Source organism: Lepisosteus oculatus, chromosome 21 (assembly GCF_040954835.1).
Source record: "Lepisosteus oculatus isolate fLepOcu1 chromosome 21, fLepOcu1.hap2, whole genome shotgun sequence".
Lineage (NCBI taxonomy): Eukaryota > Metazoa > Chordata > Actinopteri > Semionotiformes > Lepisosteidae > Lepisosteus > Lepisosteus oculatus.
The window spans coordinates 14,237,328-14,262,541 of record NC_090716.1 but is presented as its reverse complement, the minus strand read 5'-3'; the positions used below and the strand labels follow the sequence as shown (position 1 = coordinate 14,262,541).

The 25,214-nt window shown below is 39.2% G+C and overlaps 1 protein-coding gene across 1 annotated transcript in view; it reads left to right on the top strand.

The window, feature by feature from the left end:
* The window catches only part of pdhx (pyruvate dehydrogenase complex component X), a 74,764-nt gene that overhangs the window by 6,798 nt on the left and 42,752 nt on the right, over positions 1–25,214 (top strand). The window contains exons 3-5 of the mRNA XM_006642446.3: positions 2,156–2,256; positions 18,910–19,115; positions 21,893–21,991. Of these exons, the coding sequence (XP_006642509.2) occupies positions 2,156–2,256; positions 18,910–19,115; positions 21,893–21,991 (406 nt within the window). The remainder of the gene's footprint in view (positions 1–2,155; positions 2,257–18,909; positions 19,116–21,892; positions 21,992–25,214) is intronic.

Here is a 25,214-nt window from a genome sequence, read left to right as displayed (position 1 = left end):
AATTAATTAGATTTATCACAGACAAAATCTTATAAAATTAATTTTATCTAAAACAAATCATAGTTTTCATGGTCAAAATGTACACTGTGTTGGGGCTCATCAGTTATACTGAAACATATCTCCATCTCTTATCTGTTCTAAGAGAGAACAGAAGAAATGTTTTCTAAAAGTGTGAATAATTCGAATACTTTAAAAGCATGTAAGGAATACACTGTCATTATTCCACATCTTCTCGAGGTTTGATAATGTTAATGTTTTTAATGCATATGTTTGCTCTCATTTCAATGTCTTCATACTGAAACAAAATCAAGTACACATTCTAAAGTATCTTTAAATTTGTTAACATTAAACTTTGTCACATTGTACTCTGGAAGAAAATACTTTGAAAATCAGCATCTTCCATCCATCCATTTTCTAACTGCTTCTTACAGTTCTGTGTAGTAGGGGAGCCTGATCCTCTCCCAGCAAGCAGTGGGCATGAGGCAGGATACAACCTGGACGGGACACCAGTCCAGCGCTGGGGATGCAGACCCAGACATGCACACACCCACACCAGGACCAGTTCTCCCACAAGCCAGTTAACCTACCGGTGTGTTTTTGGGCCGTGGGAAGAAGCCCACGTGAACAAGCGAGCATGGGGAGAAGATACAGACGCCATGCAGATAGCGCCGCAGTACTGGAATTGAACCCAGGGCCCCTAGCATGAATTCTCCATTAAAAAGAACTTAATGCACATCACCATTAGTTTGTAGGATACCAGGTCATATCTTTGGACTTGACAGATGGAAGCCTTACACAATGTTATATCTTGATTAAATTTGCTGCTATTGATATTTTCCCCCAGGATTTCCTCTCTACTACACGTTTAAGCCTTTTTGTTTCCTCGGTTTCGCTAGTGAATAAGACTGGCTTTGTGTGGCATTCTCTGGCACAGAGAGAGATGTGTGCTTAGTGATCTCTTCCTTTCCTGCAGTGTGGGTGTTTTATTTTTACTTGCCTATTACAGGCATGTGGCGGAAGCACTTTTGGGATCTGGAGGAGTTCTCAGTCATGTTTCTCCCAGGCACTTGCCATTCAAGCCTCTTACTGCGAGTAGCCCCAGCACTCGTGGAGTCCAGACTGAGGGCTTAAAACAGTAGAAGCTTTAAAATAACCATCCCGCGGGATTGGAAAGAATACATTATAATGGAATACACCTCTACATGCTATTGAAATTATTAAAGGAATGCTTCTAATTTGTTTTTCAGCGTGCACTTCTTGGCAGGATTCAGAAACGGATCTGAATCCACCACCTTCACTGTGACAGTCTTACCTCTCGTTAACTCTCGCTGAGCTGCGGTTCAGTGCGTTGGCACCGCTGACTCGGGCACAGAGCCGGCCATCTCTCTTTTTCTCATTCACAGGCCTGGCGGGTTTTATACCAATCCATACAGGCTAATGGGGGCTGGTTGCAGGCATTCCAGTGGTTCTGTCAGGTGTAGTCAACTTAAACTGAACTTGTTAATGATGAGTTTCATCATCAGGGTGATTAGGCCAGATATGATTCTGTCAGTCTGCAGAATGAACCAAACAGCCACAGCTTGGAAGGAAGGATATAATGCACACCCTGCTTGTGCTTCTCGTGGCACAAGGTCTTACTTGTGTTTTTCTATTTACTATATTTTATTAAAATCTTGCAGTTTGTTTATGTATAAATAATCTGGACAGGTTGTGCTGGCAGTGTAAACAATGAGCCCTGTTGTCACTTCACTAATATTCCAATTTAATGTAGTCAGTCATCTAAGATAGCATTACTGTGCATAGAAACTTTTTTTTTTAATTAACAGAAAAGATTTATTATCTTTCGATTTTACAGAACGTTGTAGATAATACGCAGACTAGACAGTTTTAGCCACCACATCATGAGTGAATTCACAGAGGGGATTTTGGGGGTTGTGATTGGCTGCAGTTGTGGCACAATGATCGAGGTTTGAACCGTTGATCTCTGAACTGAACTCCAAACAAATGGCATTCCTTTACTGAGCCACTTAGAGTGCTTCATCAGCACTACCTTCGAGCTGCGTGACCTCGGTGGAATTTTACTGTGAATGTCTGATGTATTGTGTGATCTTGATCTAGATCTTGTGATCTAGGTGCTGTCTGTTGATCTTTGCAGGGGAGGTGGTACAAGCTGGAGACGCACTCTGTGAGATCGAGACCGACAAGGCTGTGGTTACCTTGGAATCCAGTGATGACGGCATCTTGGCAAAGATCTTGGTGAGTTTGTTCTCATTGTAAAACAGTGTTTTTATTGATCTTGCAATCAGTCTGTAATGTCCCATATTTGGTTGTATCATCCTGAGCTTGAAAAGTTAGTAACCACTCACCAAATCTAACAATGATGACCTGTCTTGCTTAATCTGTTAGTCTGGCAATATCTGCAGATAAGTTTCATAATATGAAAAGAGCCATTTGTCAAAACACTGAGAAAAGAGTGCCAGGATCTTCCATGGTCTGAAGGTCATTTGCTATAATGGTCTGGAACAGTGAATTTTGAAATGTAGAGAAGAATAAAACATCCCCAGTCCCAGAGGACTAGAAATCAAATAAATCTGTGCGCTGTCTTGTCATCTGGTTCAAAATGTCAATAGTAAATTGAGCCACAGGCAACAAGGAATGTTTTTTTAAAGGTTTTATTGTGTGTATATTTGACAAACTCTGTTACTGCTCTGTCATGTTATACTAGTTTTTTTCCAACTTTCAATAGGAATGCATGCTTTCACTGGAAATGCAACTTGGCATTGTTATTGATTAACAAAAATAGCAATCACGACAGTAAGCACAAATGCTTCTTACAGAGTTAACTCTGCTTTGTCTGATTTTATACAATTGTTCCAATAGCGCGTGGCTAAATGTATGCTCAAGCTGAAGAAGGTGATGTTCCTCACTTTCTTGAATGAAATTTAATTATAAACCAAAGAAACAAAAAAAGCTCTTGAAACTGATAAAAAATGAACGTCTAGATATGGTATGTCACGTTTTTTACAAAGTTTGCTTACAGTCTCAGACTCCTCCAATCCTTCCAGATCCCCTGAGAGTTTCTGTACTGTCTCTCTCTCCTGCTGGTTTTGCATTGGCTGACAGATTTTTTTTTTCAGTTTTTCTTTTCAGAATGGTTTTGCCTTTATTTAGAATATTAAAAAAACATTGCTGACTTTATTTCTTTTCTCCATAATTAGAGCTTCTTGTTGAAGCACAATGCACTGGGGAAAGAGACGCTTAGCTCTTCTTTTTCTTTTATGTGGTAGCTCTGCATATTTAATGCCAAACTGAAACAGATCACGCGTGTCTCTGAATTTCAAGGGGAAAGCTTACTTTGCATAAGCAGACTTTTTTTTCTGAAGACTGAAGTGCACTGTTTGCAGATAACAGGAGATTCAGTCTGCTGGTCTGTCTATTGTTTCTTATCTCCGATGTGATTAATACTACTCTAGATGCACACTGTGTTGAAAATGTGAGAATTGCCCCAAGTATTGTCAAGACTAAAGATGCAAATGTGTTTAATTAATCACATTTATTTGTTAACTTGCATATTAGATAAAGAAAAATAAAGATGGATTTTGACTAAATTGTAATGATTTTGTAAGAAATGTCATGTCTTAATCAAGAGGCATACATTTGCCATGTGGTTTATACTGACCAACCGCTCATGTTTCATGTCCATTGCTCATATGGTGCAGCTGTCATGAGACCAAAGAATAGTGTTAATCCTGGTGACCTGGTTTCCACTCTGATGTTAAAATATGGCCTACCTAATGTTCTGCCTTTATTCAACTGGTGAATGGATTGCTTACTTCTTTATCTGGTGTCTAGTTGGGCTGTTGGTACACAATGACTGCTGCACATCATTCAGAAGAAAATAAATTACATATCCACCTGTAAGTAAAATACTTTAGGATCCTATGGGATGCAAATTGCTCTATAAATGTAAGGGATTATTATTAAAATCAGTAATAATTCACAGAGATTTACTTGGTTTTACAGAACGTTCAATTGAAAGCCTTTTTCACTTCACCTTGAACTCTGTCTTGTTTTGATATTATTCGTGTGTAAAAGCAGTAAAGACAAAAAGGTAAATTCCATTCCACAGGATCATGTGGTTTTCACACGTCTTTCGTACTTAATTAATTAGTTGGATAAGAATTTGATTCAAAAGTTTTTTCCTAATAATCTTTGCATGTTCAAAGATACCTGTTAAATGTACAGGATCTGATCCTTTAGATCTTAAATTGCTTATCCTTGCTTAAGAGGGTTCACAACAGGCTTAGACTTAACGTTTGACATGCAGTTAAAATTTAACATTACACATTTAACTGGTCTCCACTGGTGACTGAAGCTCGAACTGCTATCGAACTGGAGTGTGCTATATAAATACTCATGCTTATTAGAATAGCTATATTTCTGACAGCTTCACCCCACTAAAAAAAAAAAAAAAAAGATGTGTTTGTCATTTTGGGAGAAACATTTATGAAAAAAGAACTGCTGCATGCAGCAGACAGAATATGGAGCTTCACTGCTGCGGTACAAGGACAGTACGCTCAGCTGTGGTTATTGTCTGTCATGTTAAAGACACCAGAGGGACATGATTCACAGTAGGCTCCATGTCTGCTTGCTCATATCTGCCCACAGTCCCTTGGCTAAAGGATTGTTCTGTTCATTATTGTAATTGAAACCACTTTCTATTCTTGACTGCTGAGTGGCATTTTATAAAACACGGATTGTAATGCTTATCCAATTATACAGTCATTTGCATGCATTTATAAGGGATTGCTTTTCATTTTAATCCAATCAAGTCAGAATGATGTGGATTCTGCAGAGAAACCCTTTTTTTCCTCATTGAGCATATTGTGGGTTGGCCTTACCTTTGTTAGGTTAAGAATGGGTTCTTGTAACAGAATGGGCATTTGCAGCCACTGATTGGTAATTGTTGCTGTGTAGAAATGTGTGTACTGTGCTTTTGAAATATATAGATACAGTCATCTAGAATGCATGTCAAAATTCGCTCTCGCAGGAAGCACTCCTTGGCGTACTGCAGTGCTGTCTGGAACATCGCTTTCAGCCCTTCACAACTCAAGACAGATCGCTAGGTGGCACTTGCGTTGCATTAGATGTTACTGAAATGGTAGCTTCATTTAATCTTTTTATTTACCCTGATAAGCATATTTTTTGAAATTATAACATATTGCATCTCTCACACTGGACCACTATGTGTGGTAGTTTGAAGTCGGTACATACATTCATGTAAGGGAAGCCACCTTCTTTAAATCCACTTATAACAGTATATTGTCCAATTCTCTATACTGAGGCATTAGGACCCACATGGATAATAAAATAAAATAAAAAATGACCAAAATATGATAATGTTTCCAAATATATTATTAATATTTAATTACATATTTATATAACTGATAGTGGTAGCTGAAGATTGTTTTAAACAACTTCAAAATTAAATCTGAGCATGTAGACCCATAGAACACGTTTGTGCCTAGTTTAATTTAAGCAATAACTGTGCTTTCTCTAATACGTTATTAAAAGAAAAAAAAGTCTTAAAATATTCCTTTTATTGAAACTTGAAAAAAATATGCTTACATAGTATATCAGTAACTAATAAAAATATTGTAAAAAGTCTATATTGTGGTGTGGCCAGCTCTGTGTCAGAGAGCTGAAGCAGCGAAGTGGGTTCTGTTTTCTCTGAATGGCTTCTGTGGTAGTTTCCATGGAAACCCGAGATGTGGGGAGAGATGGAGGCAGGTGAACAAAGATTGATTGATAAGGTGCAGTACAGTACTATGCCAAGCAAGAACAATGAGGAGATTCCATAAGCACTTATACTAATATACACTCAACACTGAGATGTTGTTTTCTGTGTTTACTGTTTGTTTACAGCTCTGTAAAAAATACATGTAGACGCTCGTAGTCCAAGGCTGTTTTTCTTTTTAAATGTTTGTTATGTGTTGGGGGATTTTGAATCCTGACCAAGTTCAACAAGACTTAAATAAAATCTGGCCCCTGCTGCACCCTGACTTAGTGTTCAGTCTTTAAGTCTGGAGGAGGGTTAGTAGTCCTGCAAGGGGTGATTGCACACTGTCTTCTCCCCTTGGGCTCTGCTTGACCCCAGGTGTCAGGGCCTTGAATGGATTCCTGTCCAAGTGGTAACAATAGGGCTTTTAAAAACAGCAGCGTCATAAATTATGTAGTAATCCCTTTTTAATAGCAAGGTTATGCACTTGCACTTACTGGCTATATTTTGTACAGTGCCCTCCAGGTTTATTCATACTCCCAAAAAACATATTGTAACAAAACGAGCAATGGGTGGAATAATGTGTAAAACCATAAGCGCCATCTATATAGTTCCAGAGGCCTCCACTAATAAAGAAAGAAGTGTTTTTTGTAGATTTGATTTTGTTGGATTTTATTAAAGAAACACAATTATGACAATTATGTGGCCCTCAGGATTCCTGGGCTTATTTATGACAAATATCACTTTTGTTCCATGCAATGATGTCATTTTTACAGGACAACGGATTTTGATTCTTTGATAGCAAGACATGTTGTACAGTTCCTACATGTTTTTGTTCCTGGAGTAGAAATAAATCACAGGACAACAGAATTTGAAGTTAAATATGCCTTTTCACTGGATGCTAGGGATTTTCCACCATTTTCAGGCAGTTGTGTGACTATGCAATCATATAATTTACACCTGACATTACATAGTTGAAATTCGTTTGGCATTTGGAAGATGCTTCCAGTCAAGAAATACAGGCTTGTGAGTGCACTTTGGCTGATCCAGTGCTGGTGCTGCACAGCTGTTTATACTTAGACCTCACATTCGCATGTCTCCTAATGGACAGTGAAGGAAGGACAGAGCTGGGTCTTGACCCCAGCAGCAGTCTCCATTTGCAAACCAGTGTAAACCATCTCATGTCCCATTAATAATGAAATATTGTTCATTACAGTCCGTCAGGCCAGCTGCCGAGAGCTCATGCCGTGTTGTAGGGTTTGAGTTCCTGGCCTCCTGTGTGTTGTTTATAATGCGCTGACAGCCTCTGGCAGTGCACACAGGTCCTGCACTCGGGAAGCGCAGGTTGTGGTGTCCCTGGTGCCTCAGCACACTGGCAGGGGAGATTTACTGGGGCTGGGCACACAGCAGGCCTTTCAGTGGAGCTGGCCGGCAGGGAGAAGGCCTCTCCGGCACTGCTTTCTGATTTGTGGGCGCTGTCAGTGTAAAGATTACACTACCCCCCGTGTGACCTGCCCGGGCTTTAATCTGAAAAACAGCCCTCACCCCTGTCAGACGTGCCCCATTAGGTTGATATCTGCTGTGCCGCAGGTCACGCATTGGTTCTGTGTCTTTAGGCGAGAACCACTGGCAGATTTATTTGCTATGGATTTATTTATTTTCTTAGAACCCAGGTAAGTGATGCGGGTAAACTGGAATTTCATTTATTGAGATTTTCTTGAAGTGCACTGCAGTATATCATACAGTGACTTAATATCCCTAATTACATTCATTGCATTTACATTTTAATTGTTCTGAGGTTATAGGTAGCTGGAAATTTTAATTAAGTCTAAACTTTTACTAATGTCTTTTGATATGCATCTTTTTAAGAGTAGGAAGGTGTAATAAAAAATATTTTTCCAGTTAAGACTCCAATGAAGAAACTGATTCTGCCAGTTATACGAACCCATGTGGATTTGTTAGTGTCAGTTTTTAAACTTAAAACACTGCGGCCCTATATGAATACACAAAGTTGTGCAAATGTTTTGGTTATTTAAATGAAACAGACCTTTATTGTAATACAGGTTGCTACAGTTTCTATTGAATATAATGTTAAACACATAAGTTGAACCGTGTAAATATCCTTAAATAGTTTGACTAATATTTTGTGTTTTCTTCCTCCTCTTTTAAGCCTCTGTGACTTTAATTGCTTCCAGGAGAGCCTGAACGGGGGGAAGAAGAGCTCCTTTAGTAGGGACAGTTCTCATTAGAATCATATTGGGCTGGTTTACAGGTCTGTGGAACGTGGTGAGCAAGCAAGACTTGCGAAAATGCAGTTTAGGCTGTACTGATGGATGTTGTAGAGGCAGGATGCTTGGGTGTAAATAGTAATTAACAGAATAGGCTGTCTGGACCATGGCTGGCTAGAGGCATTTGCACCTGGAGGAAGGGGGCATCTCCTGGCAAGCTATCAGTGCACCTTCACTCCACAGCTCAGGGGGGGAGGAGTCTAAATGGCACAGGTTGAATCCTGAGTCCTCCTCGGGCCTTACCTTCAGGAGGTAGACTGGTAGTCTCAGAGCGTGTGGGAAGTGAGAGGTTGAAAACACCAAACTGGCTCCTGCAGTTTTAGGGGCACACGTGTAGATTACAGAGAGGTCTCACTGGCCAAACAGGATCCGCTAGGGTTAGATATTGATTGTGAAAAGTTAATGATTCTTAGTGAAGGTCTGGTGCTTGGTGAAGAGTAAGAGCGAAGAGCTGAGTTAACATTTTAGTGAACATTGTGATCGGACAACATGTTGCTAGTTGAGTTGAACACTAGTTCCTCGTGATTAATGAAGACAAGGAGTGAAGAGTCAATGAGGAAATCTTCTAAGTTACATAAATAGTACAGAACCAAGGAAGATGACCATGCAGTCATCCCTGAGAGTGGGACAATGGAAGAATTGTGACAGACATCTGAAAAAACAAAGGCAGACCACTTCAAATGCAAAAGACTCGTGTAACAGTAACAGGATTTAAAGTGGCATGTATGCTGCCAATTATGACAATCTTCCTTATTTGATTGGTGTTTGGAATTTCAATTCTGGTCTTATCAGGAAAAAAAACTGGTACTAATAATGCAGCGCTAAAATGAAACTTTCAAACAAAATGATCCACAAAAATCATCCTTCTACAAAAACAACTCTAGGTTTGCTTTTTTAAAACAAAATTGGTTGTTTTTTGTTTCAACGTGTCATGAGTTAATGAGATTATCTGACTGCCTTTACACTCAGCCAAAAACGTTATCAGACCTTGCTAGTGTAACTTGAGAAACAAGTGCATCAAGGAGGTAAGGGACAGAATAATCAGCCAAGAGAAGAATTCAGTATACAGTATGAAATCTGTCACCGTGTAAACAATATGAAGGAGACTGCTGTCGTAATGTTCTCACGAACCATCACTGCATTTAGTTTTGAGGCACAACATGGTGTGTGTTTAAACACATTTCTATTTCTGTGAGCTGTGAGACATGGCTTTTTATTTTTAAATCCTAGGCAAGACATGCTGAAATCCTGTCCTCCATCATAATTCCTCTGAACAAAAATTCTTTCATCCATTGAGGAACACTTTTGACCTTTTTAGTAAGGACAATGTCTCCCCTTCCCCTCAGGGCTTCTTCCCAGTCTGAGGGGTTTCCACCAAACCCACAGCTCTGCTCTCAACATCCGGTGTGTGTACCTCAGATATAGACCATGCAGAGCAGCAGCTGCCTCTGTGGGCTGTCCACTCTCTGGTTTCACATGATCGCAAGGAGAAAAGAAACATATCTGTTGAGGACCAAGTGGCATGGGCATTTACTGATTGAGCTTTTCCTGGGTGCTTATGGACTTCTCTCTGCTGCTGGGCATTGTGGATCTGCTGGGTATCACAGGGGGACATGTCTGTTCCTTCTTGGAAGATGTCTTCCCACCCCAGCCTGGGGAACTCGCTGCCATTCTCCAAGTGTTTTTCGTCTAAAATGATATTGACATTTTTTTTTTTTGCCAGCTATACGATCGCTTATTCAAGACTGTGGAATAAGGCATCGCACAGCCCTGTTTTGGAGGCTTCACATTTTATCTATTTAAAATAAATATTAATAAGTGTCCAGAACATGCACAGATCCTTACAAAGTCCACTCGATTCTAAGTTGCATGCTATGTAAAGATGTTGGGCTTAGTTTAATTTAGGCTCAGATCAGGATCTTACTGTGCTGTCTCTCAGTGATCTCCTTTGAGATCAATGATGACTGAAAACTGTCAGCAAAGTTTTCACAGTTACCACTGATCTCAAAGAAGTCGACAGTCGGTTGTGTGGATTGCCCGCGAGGGGAGCTTCCACTTGGGTGGCAGATACTGAATCCAGAGGGGGATCAGCTCAAATCTGACACAGCTTTAGCTTTCACTCCTGCACAATACCGCAGCTTTGCAGTCAAAATGAGAGTCATTATCAGCTTTTTATAAGGGCTAATGAAATCAGTGATTAACAGCTCTTTTTAAAGACTATCCATTGGGGGTTATCCAGGCTGGCACAAAATATGTTTTTCTTTCATAACTGTTCATGCTGAGCAGCCAGAGCACAAAATCCTCTTACGGCAATGTTGCCTTCCATTAGTTTTAAGATTTAAGTCATTCGGGCATTGTGAAGTTCTTGTATGATGCATTTCAATTTTCCTAAATGGTTTGTCTGACCACAGACTGCAGCGAGTACTCCAGAAGGCTTTTACAGTCTTTTCATGCTCTATATTTTTTTCTAATATGGATTCTTTTGGCCTTACAGTTGTTTTGTTATTGTGTTAAAGTACCTTAAACCCTGGATTAATGCAGGTAGTGTTGTAGTGACAAGCCATATTATTACACTAAAAATTGAGTGTTATTACACATTTCTAATAGTCTTTAGTCTTCTTAGCCAGAAAATAATCTAGCACTTTAGGCCTCTGTATAAAGCTCAAAGGAGCTTCTCTGATCAGCATGATATCCAAAGTCTGTAACAGAGACCAGGGCATTGTAATCTGGTACCGTTCTCAATCTCCCAAATGATGAATGGTCAGAGATCTCTTGTGCATTTTCTTGAAAATCTCTTAGGATGCATGTGTCTTATGAAATAATTATATATTAACTGTTTTTAGACTGCATTTGTTCAACTGTTGCTGACATTTTGGATAACTATTCCAACCAGTGTTATATGAGCACAGATACTAGGGTTAGAGAAAGTGCCTGGTTGGGGTTGGGGTTAGGGTTAGAAAAACCGTAAAGCTTTGACTCCAGTAAAAGCTATGGTTATATTCTGCATGGCTTCAAAATGTTAGTGTGATACAGGATGCAAGTATCTTACTTTTTTATCGCAGTAGACTGTAGTGTTCCTACATTGGCTATTCATCACTTGAGGAAAATGTGTTTCCCATAGACGGCACCCTACAGTATCCAACATTAAATAACTGGCAGACAAATGTGCCTGAAATGGGGGGATTGAACATAGAAAGTGCTATTGCTCTAAAATGGTGTCACATGTAAGCACAGAAATAAAAGGTAACATCATGCACTTTTGCTTCATGTTCATCTTTTCTTTTTAAATTTGAACTCTTGTAATATACAGCAAAAAAAGCAATTTTGTCTTCATTGTCCCAAAATGTATGGATGACACTATATATTACTCTTGTTGGTTTGCTATGAACGTTTTGGTGTTGTATTAATAAATTAGTGCAGTATGGTTTTATATTGTTCGTATTGATTCCAGTATTGTTGGGAAAATTACTGCAGGTGTGCGACAGAACTAGAAGAATAGATAATATCAGTTAATTATTCATTGTGCTATCAGTGGCTGACAGAAATATTGAAGAGCCATTTTCTTAATTTTTACAGCAGAAACAGATTTTGGAAGCATAACATTTTCCCAAGGCATGGACTTAAAAAATAAAAGCTGTGTACTGAATCGGTTTGTGTTAGTGGGAAAGCTGACAGGTGGGAAGATCTAATTTGAGCAATGATGACTCATTGTACACTGATACTTGACACAGTAGATGCAGTTTGTGATAATTGCAGTTACAATACTGCACTTCAAGATGTGATCATGAAGGTTCACATTGTTTTTATTTTATGATAGCAGCTGACAGGCAGTAGCAAGTGAAGAGTTCTTAAACTATTGTAATATAACAGAGTGGGAGTTAGTGTTAATAGAGATTGAAGGATTCTGTATAAATTAAAGATCAACTTGATTATGTTGCCTCAGTGAATACAAATATATCTGGTGTATTCTGATTTGGTAGGCAGTTAACCTATATCTGAATATTTAAAATATTTTGAGATTTGTGAGTTATTTCACTTCAAAATATAGAACTGTATTTTTTTTAGCATGTTGTATGTGATTTAGATTGCAATTAACATTTTGTGTTAATTTTAGGTACTACTCTTTTTCATAGAGAGACCAGACAAACCTGCAGGCATGGTCAGAGAAAACTGAAGAGCATTATTAATGTTACAATTAAGAAGAGGCCTATTTGTCCTTATTTGGTTGTTACTGGCGATTCAATCCCGATAATGTCTTCAAGGAGCTCAGATGTTCTTTAGAAGTTTGCAGATTTAATTCTGTTCAACCTAACGATAGCTGGGTGAGACGGTATTGAAATGGTACCACTTTGCAGTTGTAGTCTGTGAGTTCAGACAGTTAAGCACATTTAGCCCAGCTATGATTATTGAAAGCTTAACCATTTATGCTCTGAATAATTAACTGGGTTTAAGGGCAGCAAGTCATAGGAAGTATACAGTAGCTGATTTATTACAATCTGATTAATTATAACTGCCTAACACATTATTATTTGGTTTGCTTAGCAGTACAGTGGCCTTATCAGTTGCATATAGTCAGCACAGTGATTAGATGCATGCTTAAATGTGTAAATGGAGATGATTCATTAATCATCACCTTATGAAAATGCTTTAGGATTAGGTTCAATGACATGGGCAACATGGACACTCTTGGACTCTTGAGGTACAGGCTAAACACAAAGCTTTTTTTTGTACTCAGTTTTCCAGAACAGTTTTGATTGTGTCTTAATAGAAAGAGTAGGGAATCAAGCTGAGTAAAGCTATGCTTGCTCTTAATGACCCAACTTCGTCTTCAGTCTGCCTGGTAACAGGCAGATAAAACCTTTAACCTGCATTTGTTAAAACACAAATGCATTCTTACAGAGTTACAAACTGTCGTTACATGTCGATTTTGAGCAGGAAATCATGAACTCCCTTGAGTCTTTCTCTCTGGGGCAGGTGTGGTAATTGCATCCTTGATGTTGGATGTTTAATGGTCCGAAATGCTATTAGCGAGGGGAGCTCAATAAATATCTCTCTGTCAGAACTCTGATACACAAACCAATTCCTTATCCCCAAGAGTGCTTTCTGTGACATGCTTTTGCATTGCTGGGTGGAAAATCAGAGACTATGTGATCCCTTTCCTCAAAATACAACACCCTAATGTTTTGTGATCCCCCCCTCCCACATAAGGCATATAAATCAGTACAATTCATCAGCCTTTCACGGAATTGTGCTCTTAAATTTAAACTGGGACAAGGGGCTTCTACTGCAATATAGATTCATGACACAACAGTACAGTATGCATAAACAGCAGACAGAGAAAGCAACTATTAATACAAATGAAAAACAATCTTCATTTTCATTTTCTGATGAAAGCTTTTTCTTATGTGTCTGCCAGCATTTGAATCATATGGTTATTGTAGTGGTTACTGCTCACCTTTGTATATTGTACTTTTAACTGTAGTGTGCTTGTGTGCAATATACACACTCTATACCTTGCATTAGAAATTTGGTAAATGCCGTTTTTCCTTAATTAGAAGTAATTAAATGGCTTTTACTGTTTTATAACCTCGACTGCACAATTGCTTTTTAGTGTATTGTGGTGAGTAGTTCAGTATAGTGACAAGCAGTGGGGCCATGATGAATTAGAAGAAAAAAAGCAATGTAGTCACGGCCACTTATGCTAGGGAAGACAGTGAGCCAATATTGCAATGTGTTTCTCCCTGGAACCTTGATTACACAATAGTAGCACTAAGGACTACTGATGTTATTACTTATTATAATTGGAATCCCTTTGTCCAAGCAAACCAAAAACACATGAATCTGCCTTCTGTCCAGACAGTAACCATAGCTGTGAGCCATCTGTAAGTTCCAAGTGGCTTAGATCTCCCAGTTAAAGAGCTGGAGATCTAGTCTTTAGTTAACCACCTCCGACAGCAGGTTTGGGAATATTAGGTCTTTGGGATTCAGGGCTGCTGGGATGAAAGGAGGTGAAGAAAAGACTACAGCTGTTAGAAAAGGGTTTGATTTAGTGGAGAGGAAGTTGTCCTTACTGCTGCTCCAACAGAATGGTGCTTGCACTGCTGCAGGTGATAATCGTTCAGAAAAAAATACACATCATAGCTCATATGGTCACATGCTTCTAAAACTGTCAGTCAATTTTTATTAGATTTCTTTTTCATAATGCTCATTTTAGTGGCTTTTCAAAGATTTTATGGCTGTCGACGTACATCAGTAGAATGGGAACACAAGTGCAAGTACATTACTGTCAAGTGTAAAGTATCATTCATGACACATGATGATTAATGTAATAAAAGAAAGTTTATTAAATGTATTTTGTGTTTCAAGAGGCTACAATAAGTTTTTAAAAAGTACAAAAACCTGAAAATGTCCAAGTCACAAAAATGACTAAAAAACTCCGCAATCCAAGAATGCAATATTTTAACTTGCTGCATTAATAAGGCATTGCATTACAATGGATGGTACTTCTGTTGGGCCTTCTCTTCTTTTTTTTTAGTCAGGGTTAGAAAGACAGTTTGTAATGCCTCAGACTTGTCACTAGTTTTTCAGAACATTATGTATTTAAACAGGACAGGGACTGTCTTGTATTTTCATGATGCTGCTCTTCATCACGTGGATTGAAGGCTCTGCTGTTGCTAACCAAGTGTTGTTGCTAAGCAAGATTCTGCTTTATTTTAATGACAAAGTTCTAACAATGTTTTTGGAGCTGATAATGAATCTCAAGAAAATGAAAAGGTGTGCCCTTCAGCTTAAATGAGTTCCTTTTTCACCAGCAGAGAAGTACGCAGTGCTACTCCACAGCATGAAGAAATTTGAAGACTGGATGGTGAACAAAGAGGACTGGACACCAGCCTCCCTAAGTGCTTCCTTATCCCATAAAAGGCATGCCCCATCTGGGCAGTTATTGGGCTATAATCTGTATAAAGTTGCTGTAAGATCCTCAACCAGAGAAGAATGAGCTGTATATCTCAGTTCACCAGTGACACTATCGGCCCCCAAAGCAGGGATGAATTTCTAGATAATGCATAAGATTTTGACTCTGACATACGGTATATTTCTATTGAAACACAAAGCAAATGCAGCAGTCTGCATTTTATATCAAAAGCTCAGTTTGAACATTCATATTATAAAGCTTGCATTATAAAGACCTACTCTTTGAGAGAGTGAAATACATTGGTCTGATCTCTCAATGTGCTCAGTGTTTTGTATTAGAGTTTAATTCAAATTTCCAAAGTGAATTAAGAATGCATATAAATAGCCATTAAATGAACCTAAGGACAGAGAATGATAGGGCTATGTCCCATGTGAGTAATGAAGTTTGCCTGGCTAGTGTCAGTATGATTAAAAGCAGTCTATCTGTGTGAGAAGTGTCCTGGAGAATGAGTTCCAACAATTAGCAGCCTGGTCTAGAGGAATCACTGCCCTTTCAGGGATAGGCCAACTTCTGCATGTCAGAGTGCCACCACACCATCCCGACTTCTGTTCCAGCTGCATGGTCTCTTTCTCACTGAAGTGGTGAGAGTGTGAGAAATATGTGGGTGAATGAATCAAGGATCAGTAGAGTGGCTGTTTGTCTAGACATTTGGCGGCTATTCATTGGTAATGATGAGAGATGAGACGAAAAACTACTACCTTCTGCGGGCCGGTGAACATATGAGGTGGCTTCAGTGAGAGTGTTTACTTAGTGATCAATGTAGTTTTGTTCTTTACAAACATGATGGAGGGCAGTTCGTTTGAAAGTAGTCTTAACACGAATGATGGCTGCTGGATTGTTCATACAGCTGGAGGGATTGTGGAAGTGTGGAGATATGTTAATAATCTTTAGTACTTATCGAGGATAGCCTTACTGCTGATTAGTATACTGACAGACCCATTCAGCAAACAAATGTTTAAATGTTCCTACAAACCCAAAAATGGGGCATCCATCAGAACATACGTGGGACCGGCATGTACAGTAAATGCCATCAGAGGCAGATAAACAACCCACCGACCTTCACCAGCTAGCTGCTGCTCCACAGGACATGGTGGGAGAAGATCCCACAACAGTCTTTCCAATTTCTCATCAGGCTTGTGTGTCACTGCTACTTTACGTCAATGCTCAGGGTAGTCCTGCAGATAATAACTTTCTTTGGTTTGCGTGTTAACAGTGTATCACATTCTTTACTGGAAATCTTTTCATTTTATCTTCTTGTTCATGTTATCTGTGATGTTGTTAATCTATAACTGGAATTTGTAATTGCATAGACCTATTTCTTTGGTCTTTAAGATGCTGAATGTGAAAAAGGGATCCCTGCATATACTGTACTGATGCTTTGCACATTTTCAGTTTCTCTTTCCTACATTTCTGTTTTTTGTTTTTGCTGATAAAATCATGTCTGACTCATATCAAACGTTCATGTTTGTGCGTGAAAGTAACATGTTTCCAACCTAACAGAAAGATAGAAGCTGTTTGGCAGAAGCTGATTGCATCTGCTCTATGTTAAGGTGCCAAAAAATTCATGAATCTGCAAGTGGTAGGTAGATTAAAAGTTTATACATCATAAGATATTGCGTGGAAAAAGGAGGAATGAATAACTTTGCCAGCTGTCCAGGAAAATAATTAGGGTGAAATTACTGGGCTGGTGTGATGATTAATTGCTGCCTTAATCACACTTCCTCCTGAGAGATATCTGACAGAAGTCTATTTGTAAGATATGTGATGCCAAAGCAGGTTAGTTAGAATGGAAGCCCCCGTCAAACAGCCTAACATCTATAATAGGAAGAGGCAGATGTTGTAGCACAAAGTATTCTTGGAGCCTTGTGCAACAGTAGCATATAACTTGCAGTGTTTTCTAGCATTTCTTCCTCGACGACTACAGTGTTTCTTCTTTCATGTTGCACCGTGCTAACTTGATCGGAACGGAATGCGGAAGATGATAGAACGCAGACACGATTCAGGCGATGCTATGCTTTCCCGAAAGAAAAATAGAAATCAAAACAAAAAGCAGCTGAGTTGTGTGAATTCAAAGGGACCTGCGAAGCCCAAGTGGCGACACTCTGAAAGGTGCTGGAGCCTCAGTCACCCCCTCATGCCAGATGATGGCAGTCTTGTGCTCTGGGAGAGCAGAATGGATTGATTTATTGTCAATATGGCATTCTGTCATGTAGAAAAATCCAATAATTTAAAAAAATTACATTGTGCCAAGAGCACCTCACGGGAATGCATTATTAAGCCACGCTATAAATATACTCACTATAATTACTCTTGCTTTGAGTTACTAATTATGTGCTGTGGGTATGGGTTTGCTGTTACACTGGCAGAGGGAGTGGAGGGAAACTGAAGCCAATCTCAAGAGGTTCTTCACAACAGTTTGGAAAATGGCAAGAGCTCTGCTTAGAAATGGGTAAGAGTTTGATTGAAAATCTGGTGGTTTGTAATTTGGGATTCAGATGTGTTTTCCTTTTGAGTACTGCAGACCCCGTTTAGAATGATTAGCTCACCAAAGGATGGAGTGATTAAGTGAAGAGAATAAGCCCCCCAAGGAAGATCCTAAATACTTAAGTTCCATCTTTGCTTTGTAAACCTCCCTGGCATAGACAGAAAAGATAATACGATTAAATTTAATTAGGGTTTGTGTAGTTTAAAAACAGTCATAATCAATCTTAATCTATGTTGTGTTCCCAGATACCAGATTATGTGTGCTTTAAATTTGATATTGATGTCCTTTAACCCAGCATCTCGGAGGTTATTTACCTGTTGGATTCTGGGATGGTCAGCTAAAAAGAGAATGTCACCTTGAGGCATCTGCTTGTGCAGAGAGTGTCCAGTGTGCAGGTGTGCAGTGTTCAGAGGGGCTATAAATGGAGAAGCAGGGAATAAGATGAGAAAAGTGTCCCCTGGGAGTGCTGGGAAAGGGTGCTGAACGCGAGCAATATGGAGCGACAAAAAGCTGTGGGCATGGAGCTGAGAGGAAACATGACAGCACAGCAGGGGTGCCAAGCAGCATGTTTGATGGAGGTAGATATAAATGGTGTCGAATGTGTTCTGCATTTTAAACACCCTTTTCAAGCACGTTTAAGAAAAAAAAAGGCATTTAACTTTGATCTAGGGAGTTATTTAATTAGATACTGTACCAATTTACACCATGCCTGAATAGAAAATATGCCTTCTTTCATAATTGTGGTATAAAAAGATATTACAGTTATTAAACATTGGTTTAATATACTATATATATAATATACTATTATATACTATGCTACTCTTATGTACTATGTAATGTACTGTTGCTATATTATATATTATATACTGTTATATCTTGTTTTCAGCTGACAGAAGAACTATTGCATGTAGCAGAAAGGAATGGGTCAGATTGTGGTGCCGCTAGTGGCAGGCAATTATGAGACCTCTGAAAAACAGATATTACACTTCATAACGTGAGGCCAATATTTGACATGGCTTTGAAGAGACAGATTAAAGTCCATATTAAGTCACAATCTCAACAGAATGAGCTCAATCTGGAGTGAAAATATGTTATCTTTTATGATTTTTTTTTACACAAATGCCAAACGGAGCTTTCAGTGTTACCTAGTTACGGGTTTTTTGATCCGATCTGCCAGTTATAAAAAAGAAATAAGTTTTGGTTGTGCTGTGCCAAATGGTGGTTCATGTGAGAACCTGGTGAGTGTGTCTGAGAATACCCAGACGAGAGCGGAGCGGTTTCACTGTAAAATTCCATTGATTCCATTGACTAGACCGTCATCTATTGGAGTAGGTAATCATCATCAAATGTAGGACCATCATTTACCATATCTGTCTCTCCACAGAAAGAGGAAGGCAGTCGCAGTGTACGTCTGGGCACCCTCATCGCCCTCATGGTCGAGGAGGGACAGGATTATAAGCAGGTGGAGATCCCAGCGGAGGAGAGCAGCCCGACACCCCCTGCCCCTCCCCCAGCACTGTCCCCTTCACCCCTCACTGGGGCAGTTCCTGTGGTCCCACACAGAGCAGAGACCACGACCAGCACTGCACAGTAAGTCTTAGTCCATCTTTTATGTGGTTCATTTTGCCCATTGTCTTTCTGTGTCACTTCTGGTATTTTCATTTGTAACTTATTCTGATATATTTCCGAGTTTTTGAATTGCCATGCTGGTTCACCAACACCACACCTACGCCGACACACGGTGACAAACTGTGTGTTCTTCCAATATGTCCACTGTTGGGCTGCTTGTCTTTTTAAGCTCCACTGCTTTTAACAGGACAATGTGAAGCACTGTGAATCGCTGGGAGGAGTGGCCACAGTCTTGCTGGGTGCAGGCAGGTCACTGTTACATGGCAAACCAAGGATGCAGTGGTTGGCTTAGGTCCTCCATTTTGGATTGGTGTTCAAACATGGGTGCGCACTCTCGAGGAAACCCAGACACACTTATAGCCCTAGTTCAAGCATTGGCTATGTCAGCCAGGAGCTCCTTTTTTTTTTGGTTAGTGTGGAGTAGATTTTGGGATGTAGAGTTTTCTAATTTACCTTCCAATTCTAATTCTTTGAATGTGATTATTCTGAAAGGTGACATGATTTGCGACATAATACCTGTGAAACTGCACTGTGTTCAAACAAGAAAGATTTCAGTTTATTAATTATTACCAAGTAACCAAGCGTGGACTAATGTAATAGATGTCAGAAAACCCAACAGTTTCTCTATGAATTGATTGTGATATCCTGGTGCGGAAATTCCATTTGCTGTTAAATTGCTTAGTCAGTGACAAGAAGCAAAAGAGGTCATAAGGTAAAACTGGTATTGACAAATGTCATTTGTAGTTAGAGTTTTGATTCATGATACATTTTTGATTTATGCTTATTTGACCTACTCCCCAAGATATGCAGGGTTCTCTTATTTACTTTAAAGCTGAGAACCCAGTTACTGAATTCAGTTACTAAGCATGTTTATTCAGTCTTTATCACGCTGGTGATGATTTAAAGCTTTTGGAACAAAGGAATAAAACTATTACATAGCAGATGTATTCCTTTCCGGGATTTGCTAGTTACATGCTCTGATGAAGCAGGGATCTATTGATGCTATTTAGTTAAAATTATCATTTTTTTTAACATACCCCCAACATTCACAATTGAAAACCACCCAGCACCCAGTGTTGTCTTTCATATGCAATTCCTCTGCTCCTACTAGAGTAAAGAAGTGGTCTGAGGGTCATGAAGAGAACCTAGGAGCAGGCTGGCTCTGGTAGCAAAATAAACAGCAGGACCAACTGTCCAAAGCATATTTGAGAGCAAAGAAGAGTTTGTGCCAAGAAATCACAGTTCAAACACAAAGCGAGAGTCCAGGAGGCAAGGTCAGGACAAAGCAAGGCCAGAAATCCAGAATGTTGCACAAGCAGAGAGGTTGAGATTAGAGAACAGATCTAAGGTTCTCTAAGGTCCAGTGCCAGACAAGAGTAATGCACAGGCAGGTCTTAAATAGTCTTTTCCTCATGATACAGTCGTGATTGTTAATGGAATGCAGGTGGAAGACGTCCTGCCTGAGCAGGTAGTCACGATAACCAGTAGATAGGCAAGTGGGTAGTGGCTCTGATGGTTGCTGTGGTAATGGTAGCACATCCTACAGCGCTCCAGCAGGTGCGAGAATGACTTTATTAAGACAAGCTGTTCATAAAACCTGAGCTGCCTCACATTGCTGTAGAGTTTGATCCTGCTGGGCAGCCAGGTTTTGTAAGAAAAAGACACCCCTGGACGCCCCTGACTAAAGGATAGTCAGAGATCCCTGAAAACAAATCAGTTCTACAGATTGCTGTATGTAACTTAAAATAAGTAAAGGAATCCATAGTTTTGAAAAATCATTGGAAACAGAATGACCAATATTACAGATAAGTCATGTAACAGATAGCTGATGCTTATTTCTTTTATTAAACTATAAATGTTTTATAAACGAAAAACATTCTTCATTATAATAATGCTCTGAAATATTAGGCTACTTCTTTGTAGGAGGATTTTCAGTGAGGGTTAATATATCACAAAGGCAGCTGAACACAGGGGACAAAATTCGCTTTACTAACTGAATTTGATTGATGATATGGGTATAAATGCTGCCAGTACAATTATATCCTTCTCTTCCAGCATTTTTATATCTGTTTTTTCAGTTACACGCATGAGTTGGACACATTCCTATGTCTAGAATGAATAATCTATCCATTCATTTTTCTAGCTGTATTTCCAAAGCAGGGTCAGAGCCTATCCTAGCAAAGGCAGGATACACCCTGGACGAGATGTCAGTCCATCACAGGGCACACAGAGACACATAAACACCAGGGCTGGTTTTCTTAGAAGCCAATTAAGCAAAGCACAGTCTTTGGACTGTGAGAGGAAACCACAGAACCCGGAAGAAACCCACACGAACATAGAATATCCAGGATTGAAGCACCCTAGGAGTGGAACCCGGGGCTCGTGCTGACAGTGTGCCACCCACAGTAAATCAGTCTGCATTGTTTAAAAATGTAGAACTGGCAAAGACATAACTGAGAAGACCACAGGGTTTTGCAACGTGGACAGTTTCTTTTGAAACCCCAACACTTGCTTGTTAGATTTTGAGCAATTAAACAGTAAAATTGGTCTCAATTTCTGTGTAGTCCTTTTGTTTCTCATTTAGTGGCATGAGAACAACAGCAAGCACACAGCGTGCACAATTCCAAGCACAGGCGTGCTCGGTGTTCTTCTGTTGCCTTTGTGCCTCGTGACAGGTTGACATCCCTCCTCTTTGTGCTTCGTGTCCTTGACGCTAGTGGTCAATGTTTGTTTTCTAGGCACAGGATGAGTCCAGCTGCCCGACACATCCTGGACACACACGGGCTCGATCCTGGCCTGGCCACAGCATCAGGACCCCATGGGATCATCACCAAGGAGTGAGTTTGGGCTCCAGTCTCAGAAGAGTGTGGGAGAAATCAAGGAAATTATGGTTTAAATATTATTAATTTAATGCAAAGTTTTGTTTTCTTGGGGCAGTTAAATGAGTGAGGTAAACCAATGTTTTTAGGTTCTTAAGGGGAGAGATAAAAAATGCAAAGCCTTTAAGATAGACACCAGCAGTTGGCAGTGCAGTATTCGTTTCCACAGAGACGTAACATTTTCTGGAGAAGGTTATGTTTCAGAGCTGTTGGTGGTGTTACCTGAAACAGCATCCCTTGATAGGCAACTGTGAAGTCTGTATATCACCTCTAATAGCCGCATCTCAGCAGTAGCAGGCTGGGGACAGATAATTTCTCATTCGCTGACTCTGTGAGGGCCAGTGTCAGCTGTCCCACTGGGACCTGTGTGCTATTTTATTAAGGAGTCCTTGTTTCTATGGATACCAGCTGCTCAGCTGTAGCCTTAGAAACTGCCAGTACTGCTGTTTTTGTGTATGTATGGGCAAGTGTTTGGGGGGAGGGGTCGCTAAATAAAAAATGCATATCGTAATAGCTGCTTATATTTGAGAATCAGTACTGTACAGATTTTGGAGATGGTAAGGCTGTAATTATGATAATAACGTAATCCTGTTAATTTAACAAAAAAAGACACATTATAAAAATCTACACTGTTCTCTAGAACCTGGTTTTGGAAAGTCCCTATCCACTTTGGTCACTTTTCCTCCAGTTAATATATTTATATAGCTGGATCAGCTGATAGCCTGAAGGCAACAAAATCACCCGGATCTGAAATGTGGTGTACATTGCAGTAGATTTAAGTGAGAAATATATAAACATCCAGTTATGTATATTGTATGAATACTTGCAAAATTTATTGGACAAAATAAGTCTTTAATCTGATAATTTTGTGGATTGAGCAGAATGGCCAGCAGTTTCCTGATAATATGTTTATGTCGAATGAAATAGATTTCAACTCTGTTTGCCAGGCATGTACTGTAGATAAGATCTGACAGGGTTTATTGTTTTGAAAGTGGATAATGAAATTCACAGAAATGACAGTAGAGATTAAAGGTTCTGAGAACTGCCTAGCCACAGCGTTATGGCTCCAAAACACTGGCAAATAATGAACGATTATTTTAAACTTCTGTCTATAAAGTACTTTTAATACACTTCAGTTTTTTCTCCACATGCTAGTTCAGGCTCCAATGTTAGATATACCTTCTCTACTTAGTAGGCCATTTTAATTTAAAAATGATAAATCTCTAGCAGATGAGAGAAAGGTGAGTAAGCAATTTGCACAAGTAGTTCAAAGCCACATCAAAGATGTGTCTCTAGCAGTTACTGTTAATTTTTCTCTGAGTCACAGTTGGAAGCACCAGATGATTAGACCCCTGTTCGCCTCAGCTGTCTAATTTAGACTATAATTTCAACTTTTCATTTCCTTTGGACAAAGCAGAGTTGGCAGTATTACATAAGGAGGGAAACGTTCTTTTTATTTTGTCTTGTTAGCAGAATGGCTAATCAATCGATCATTTAATTCTACAAAAAGACTCCCAGACTGGCTTGAGCTTGAATTTCTGCTAGAGACATTGCCCATTTCACAGAGTAAAAAAACTAACAAATTTTAAAATTTAGGACCTACATTCAGCTGATTGAAGGTATAATGACTTGAAAACAGACCTAAAAATGGGAATATAAAATATTATCCTCAAGGAAGACAGTGCTTGGAAAAGAGAGGTTCCTGCTTATGCTAAAGAATGTTAAATCTGGATATTGAAAGCAGGAATGTGGCAGGGTCTTCTGAAGTGAAGTGTTCCTTTCCACTTCAGATGTTCCACTTCTGTATGTAATTGTTGGCTTTTTCTCCTTTATAGGGCACATTCCCATTTGTTGATTTGCTATTAAAGTTTTCCTCTCCAGTCCACTGGTAGTCACATTGGCTGTGTATCTCTTCTGCAGGTGGCATCATCTTATTTTCACTTTTGTTTTTAGCTATAACCGTATAAACCTAAAGCAGCTAAAGCAATTTTCTTACTCTTAAAATATTAAATTATTCTGTCTACATATTTTCTGCAACTGTACTGTACCACAAATACTGTTTCAAAACTACCTTTTTATCAAAAGTCACAAATATCCTGACAAATATCCTGAAACCACCAAGCTTCAAGGTTTCTCATGGAGTTTAAGACTTAGGAAGCCAGATTACTGTATTAGACCAAATTACTGTACCTGGGCAAGTAAAATGTATTGTTTTAGATTAATTACTGGACGCTGCAATGAATTAATGGGATAACCTTTTACAGATGCTGTCAATGTGGTGAACCTTTTTTTTCTGTGTTTATTGGAAAGAAAACATCACACTGTTGAAAACAAAAGGGTATTGAATTAAGAACATGTGGGGAAGCACAGCAGAATTTACATTTCCACAGTAAGACATTACTGGACAGTAACTTCTGTGTCATCATGACACATAGTCGGGAATTCTCCTCAGCTTCCCAATCAAGTAATGAGTGAAAATGATAAGGAAGATGACTAATACTAATAAAAATCATGTTGTTTCCTGTTAAAAAATATATTTGTATTAACAAAATTACCAGGAGCTCAATTAATTTAAGCTATTATTGCTTAAATTATGGATTTCCGACAACGTGTCCTGGATCTGAATGAAAATAAGAAGGAGTGTGTTTAGAACTGGAATCAGAAAATACTTCTTTTACTCAGGAGGTTGTATGTATCAGGAGCCCATCAGATTCCCTAGAATAAATAGTCTAGATAGAAAGAGCAATACCGACACAAGATGTTAAGGCTCAAAATGGTTCCTGGTTTTATTGTGTAGGTTCAAACACAGACAAGAAGCTGCGCAGAAACCAAAGAAAAAATCTAGTTCCCTTGCAGCTCCGATTATATACTGTGACATTAGCATGTCCAAACCCAGTATGAATGACTACACAAAAACTAATCAGGCTCATCAGCTGGGGATAACACCACCTATTTTGGTCTCCCATGCAGTGAATGACATGCCACAATTGTTATACAGGTCCTCTCAATGGTTTACACCATGTTCCCATTAAATTCTCCATTCAATTAATAACACTAGCAAATTAGCTAAAGCACAGTCTAATTGTTGCTTTTGTGGCCCTAATGGTCATCCCATTGACTTGACATCCTTCAGTTCTAGGCTCAGGTGATGAGCCTTCACATAAGGTATTCCCACTAAGGT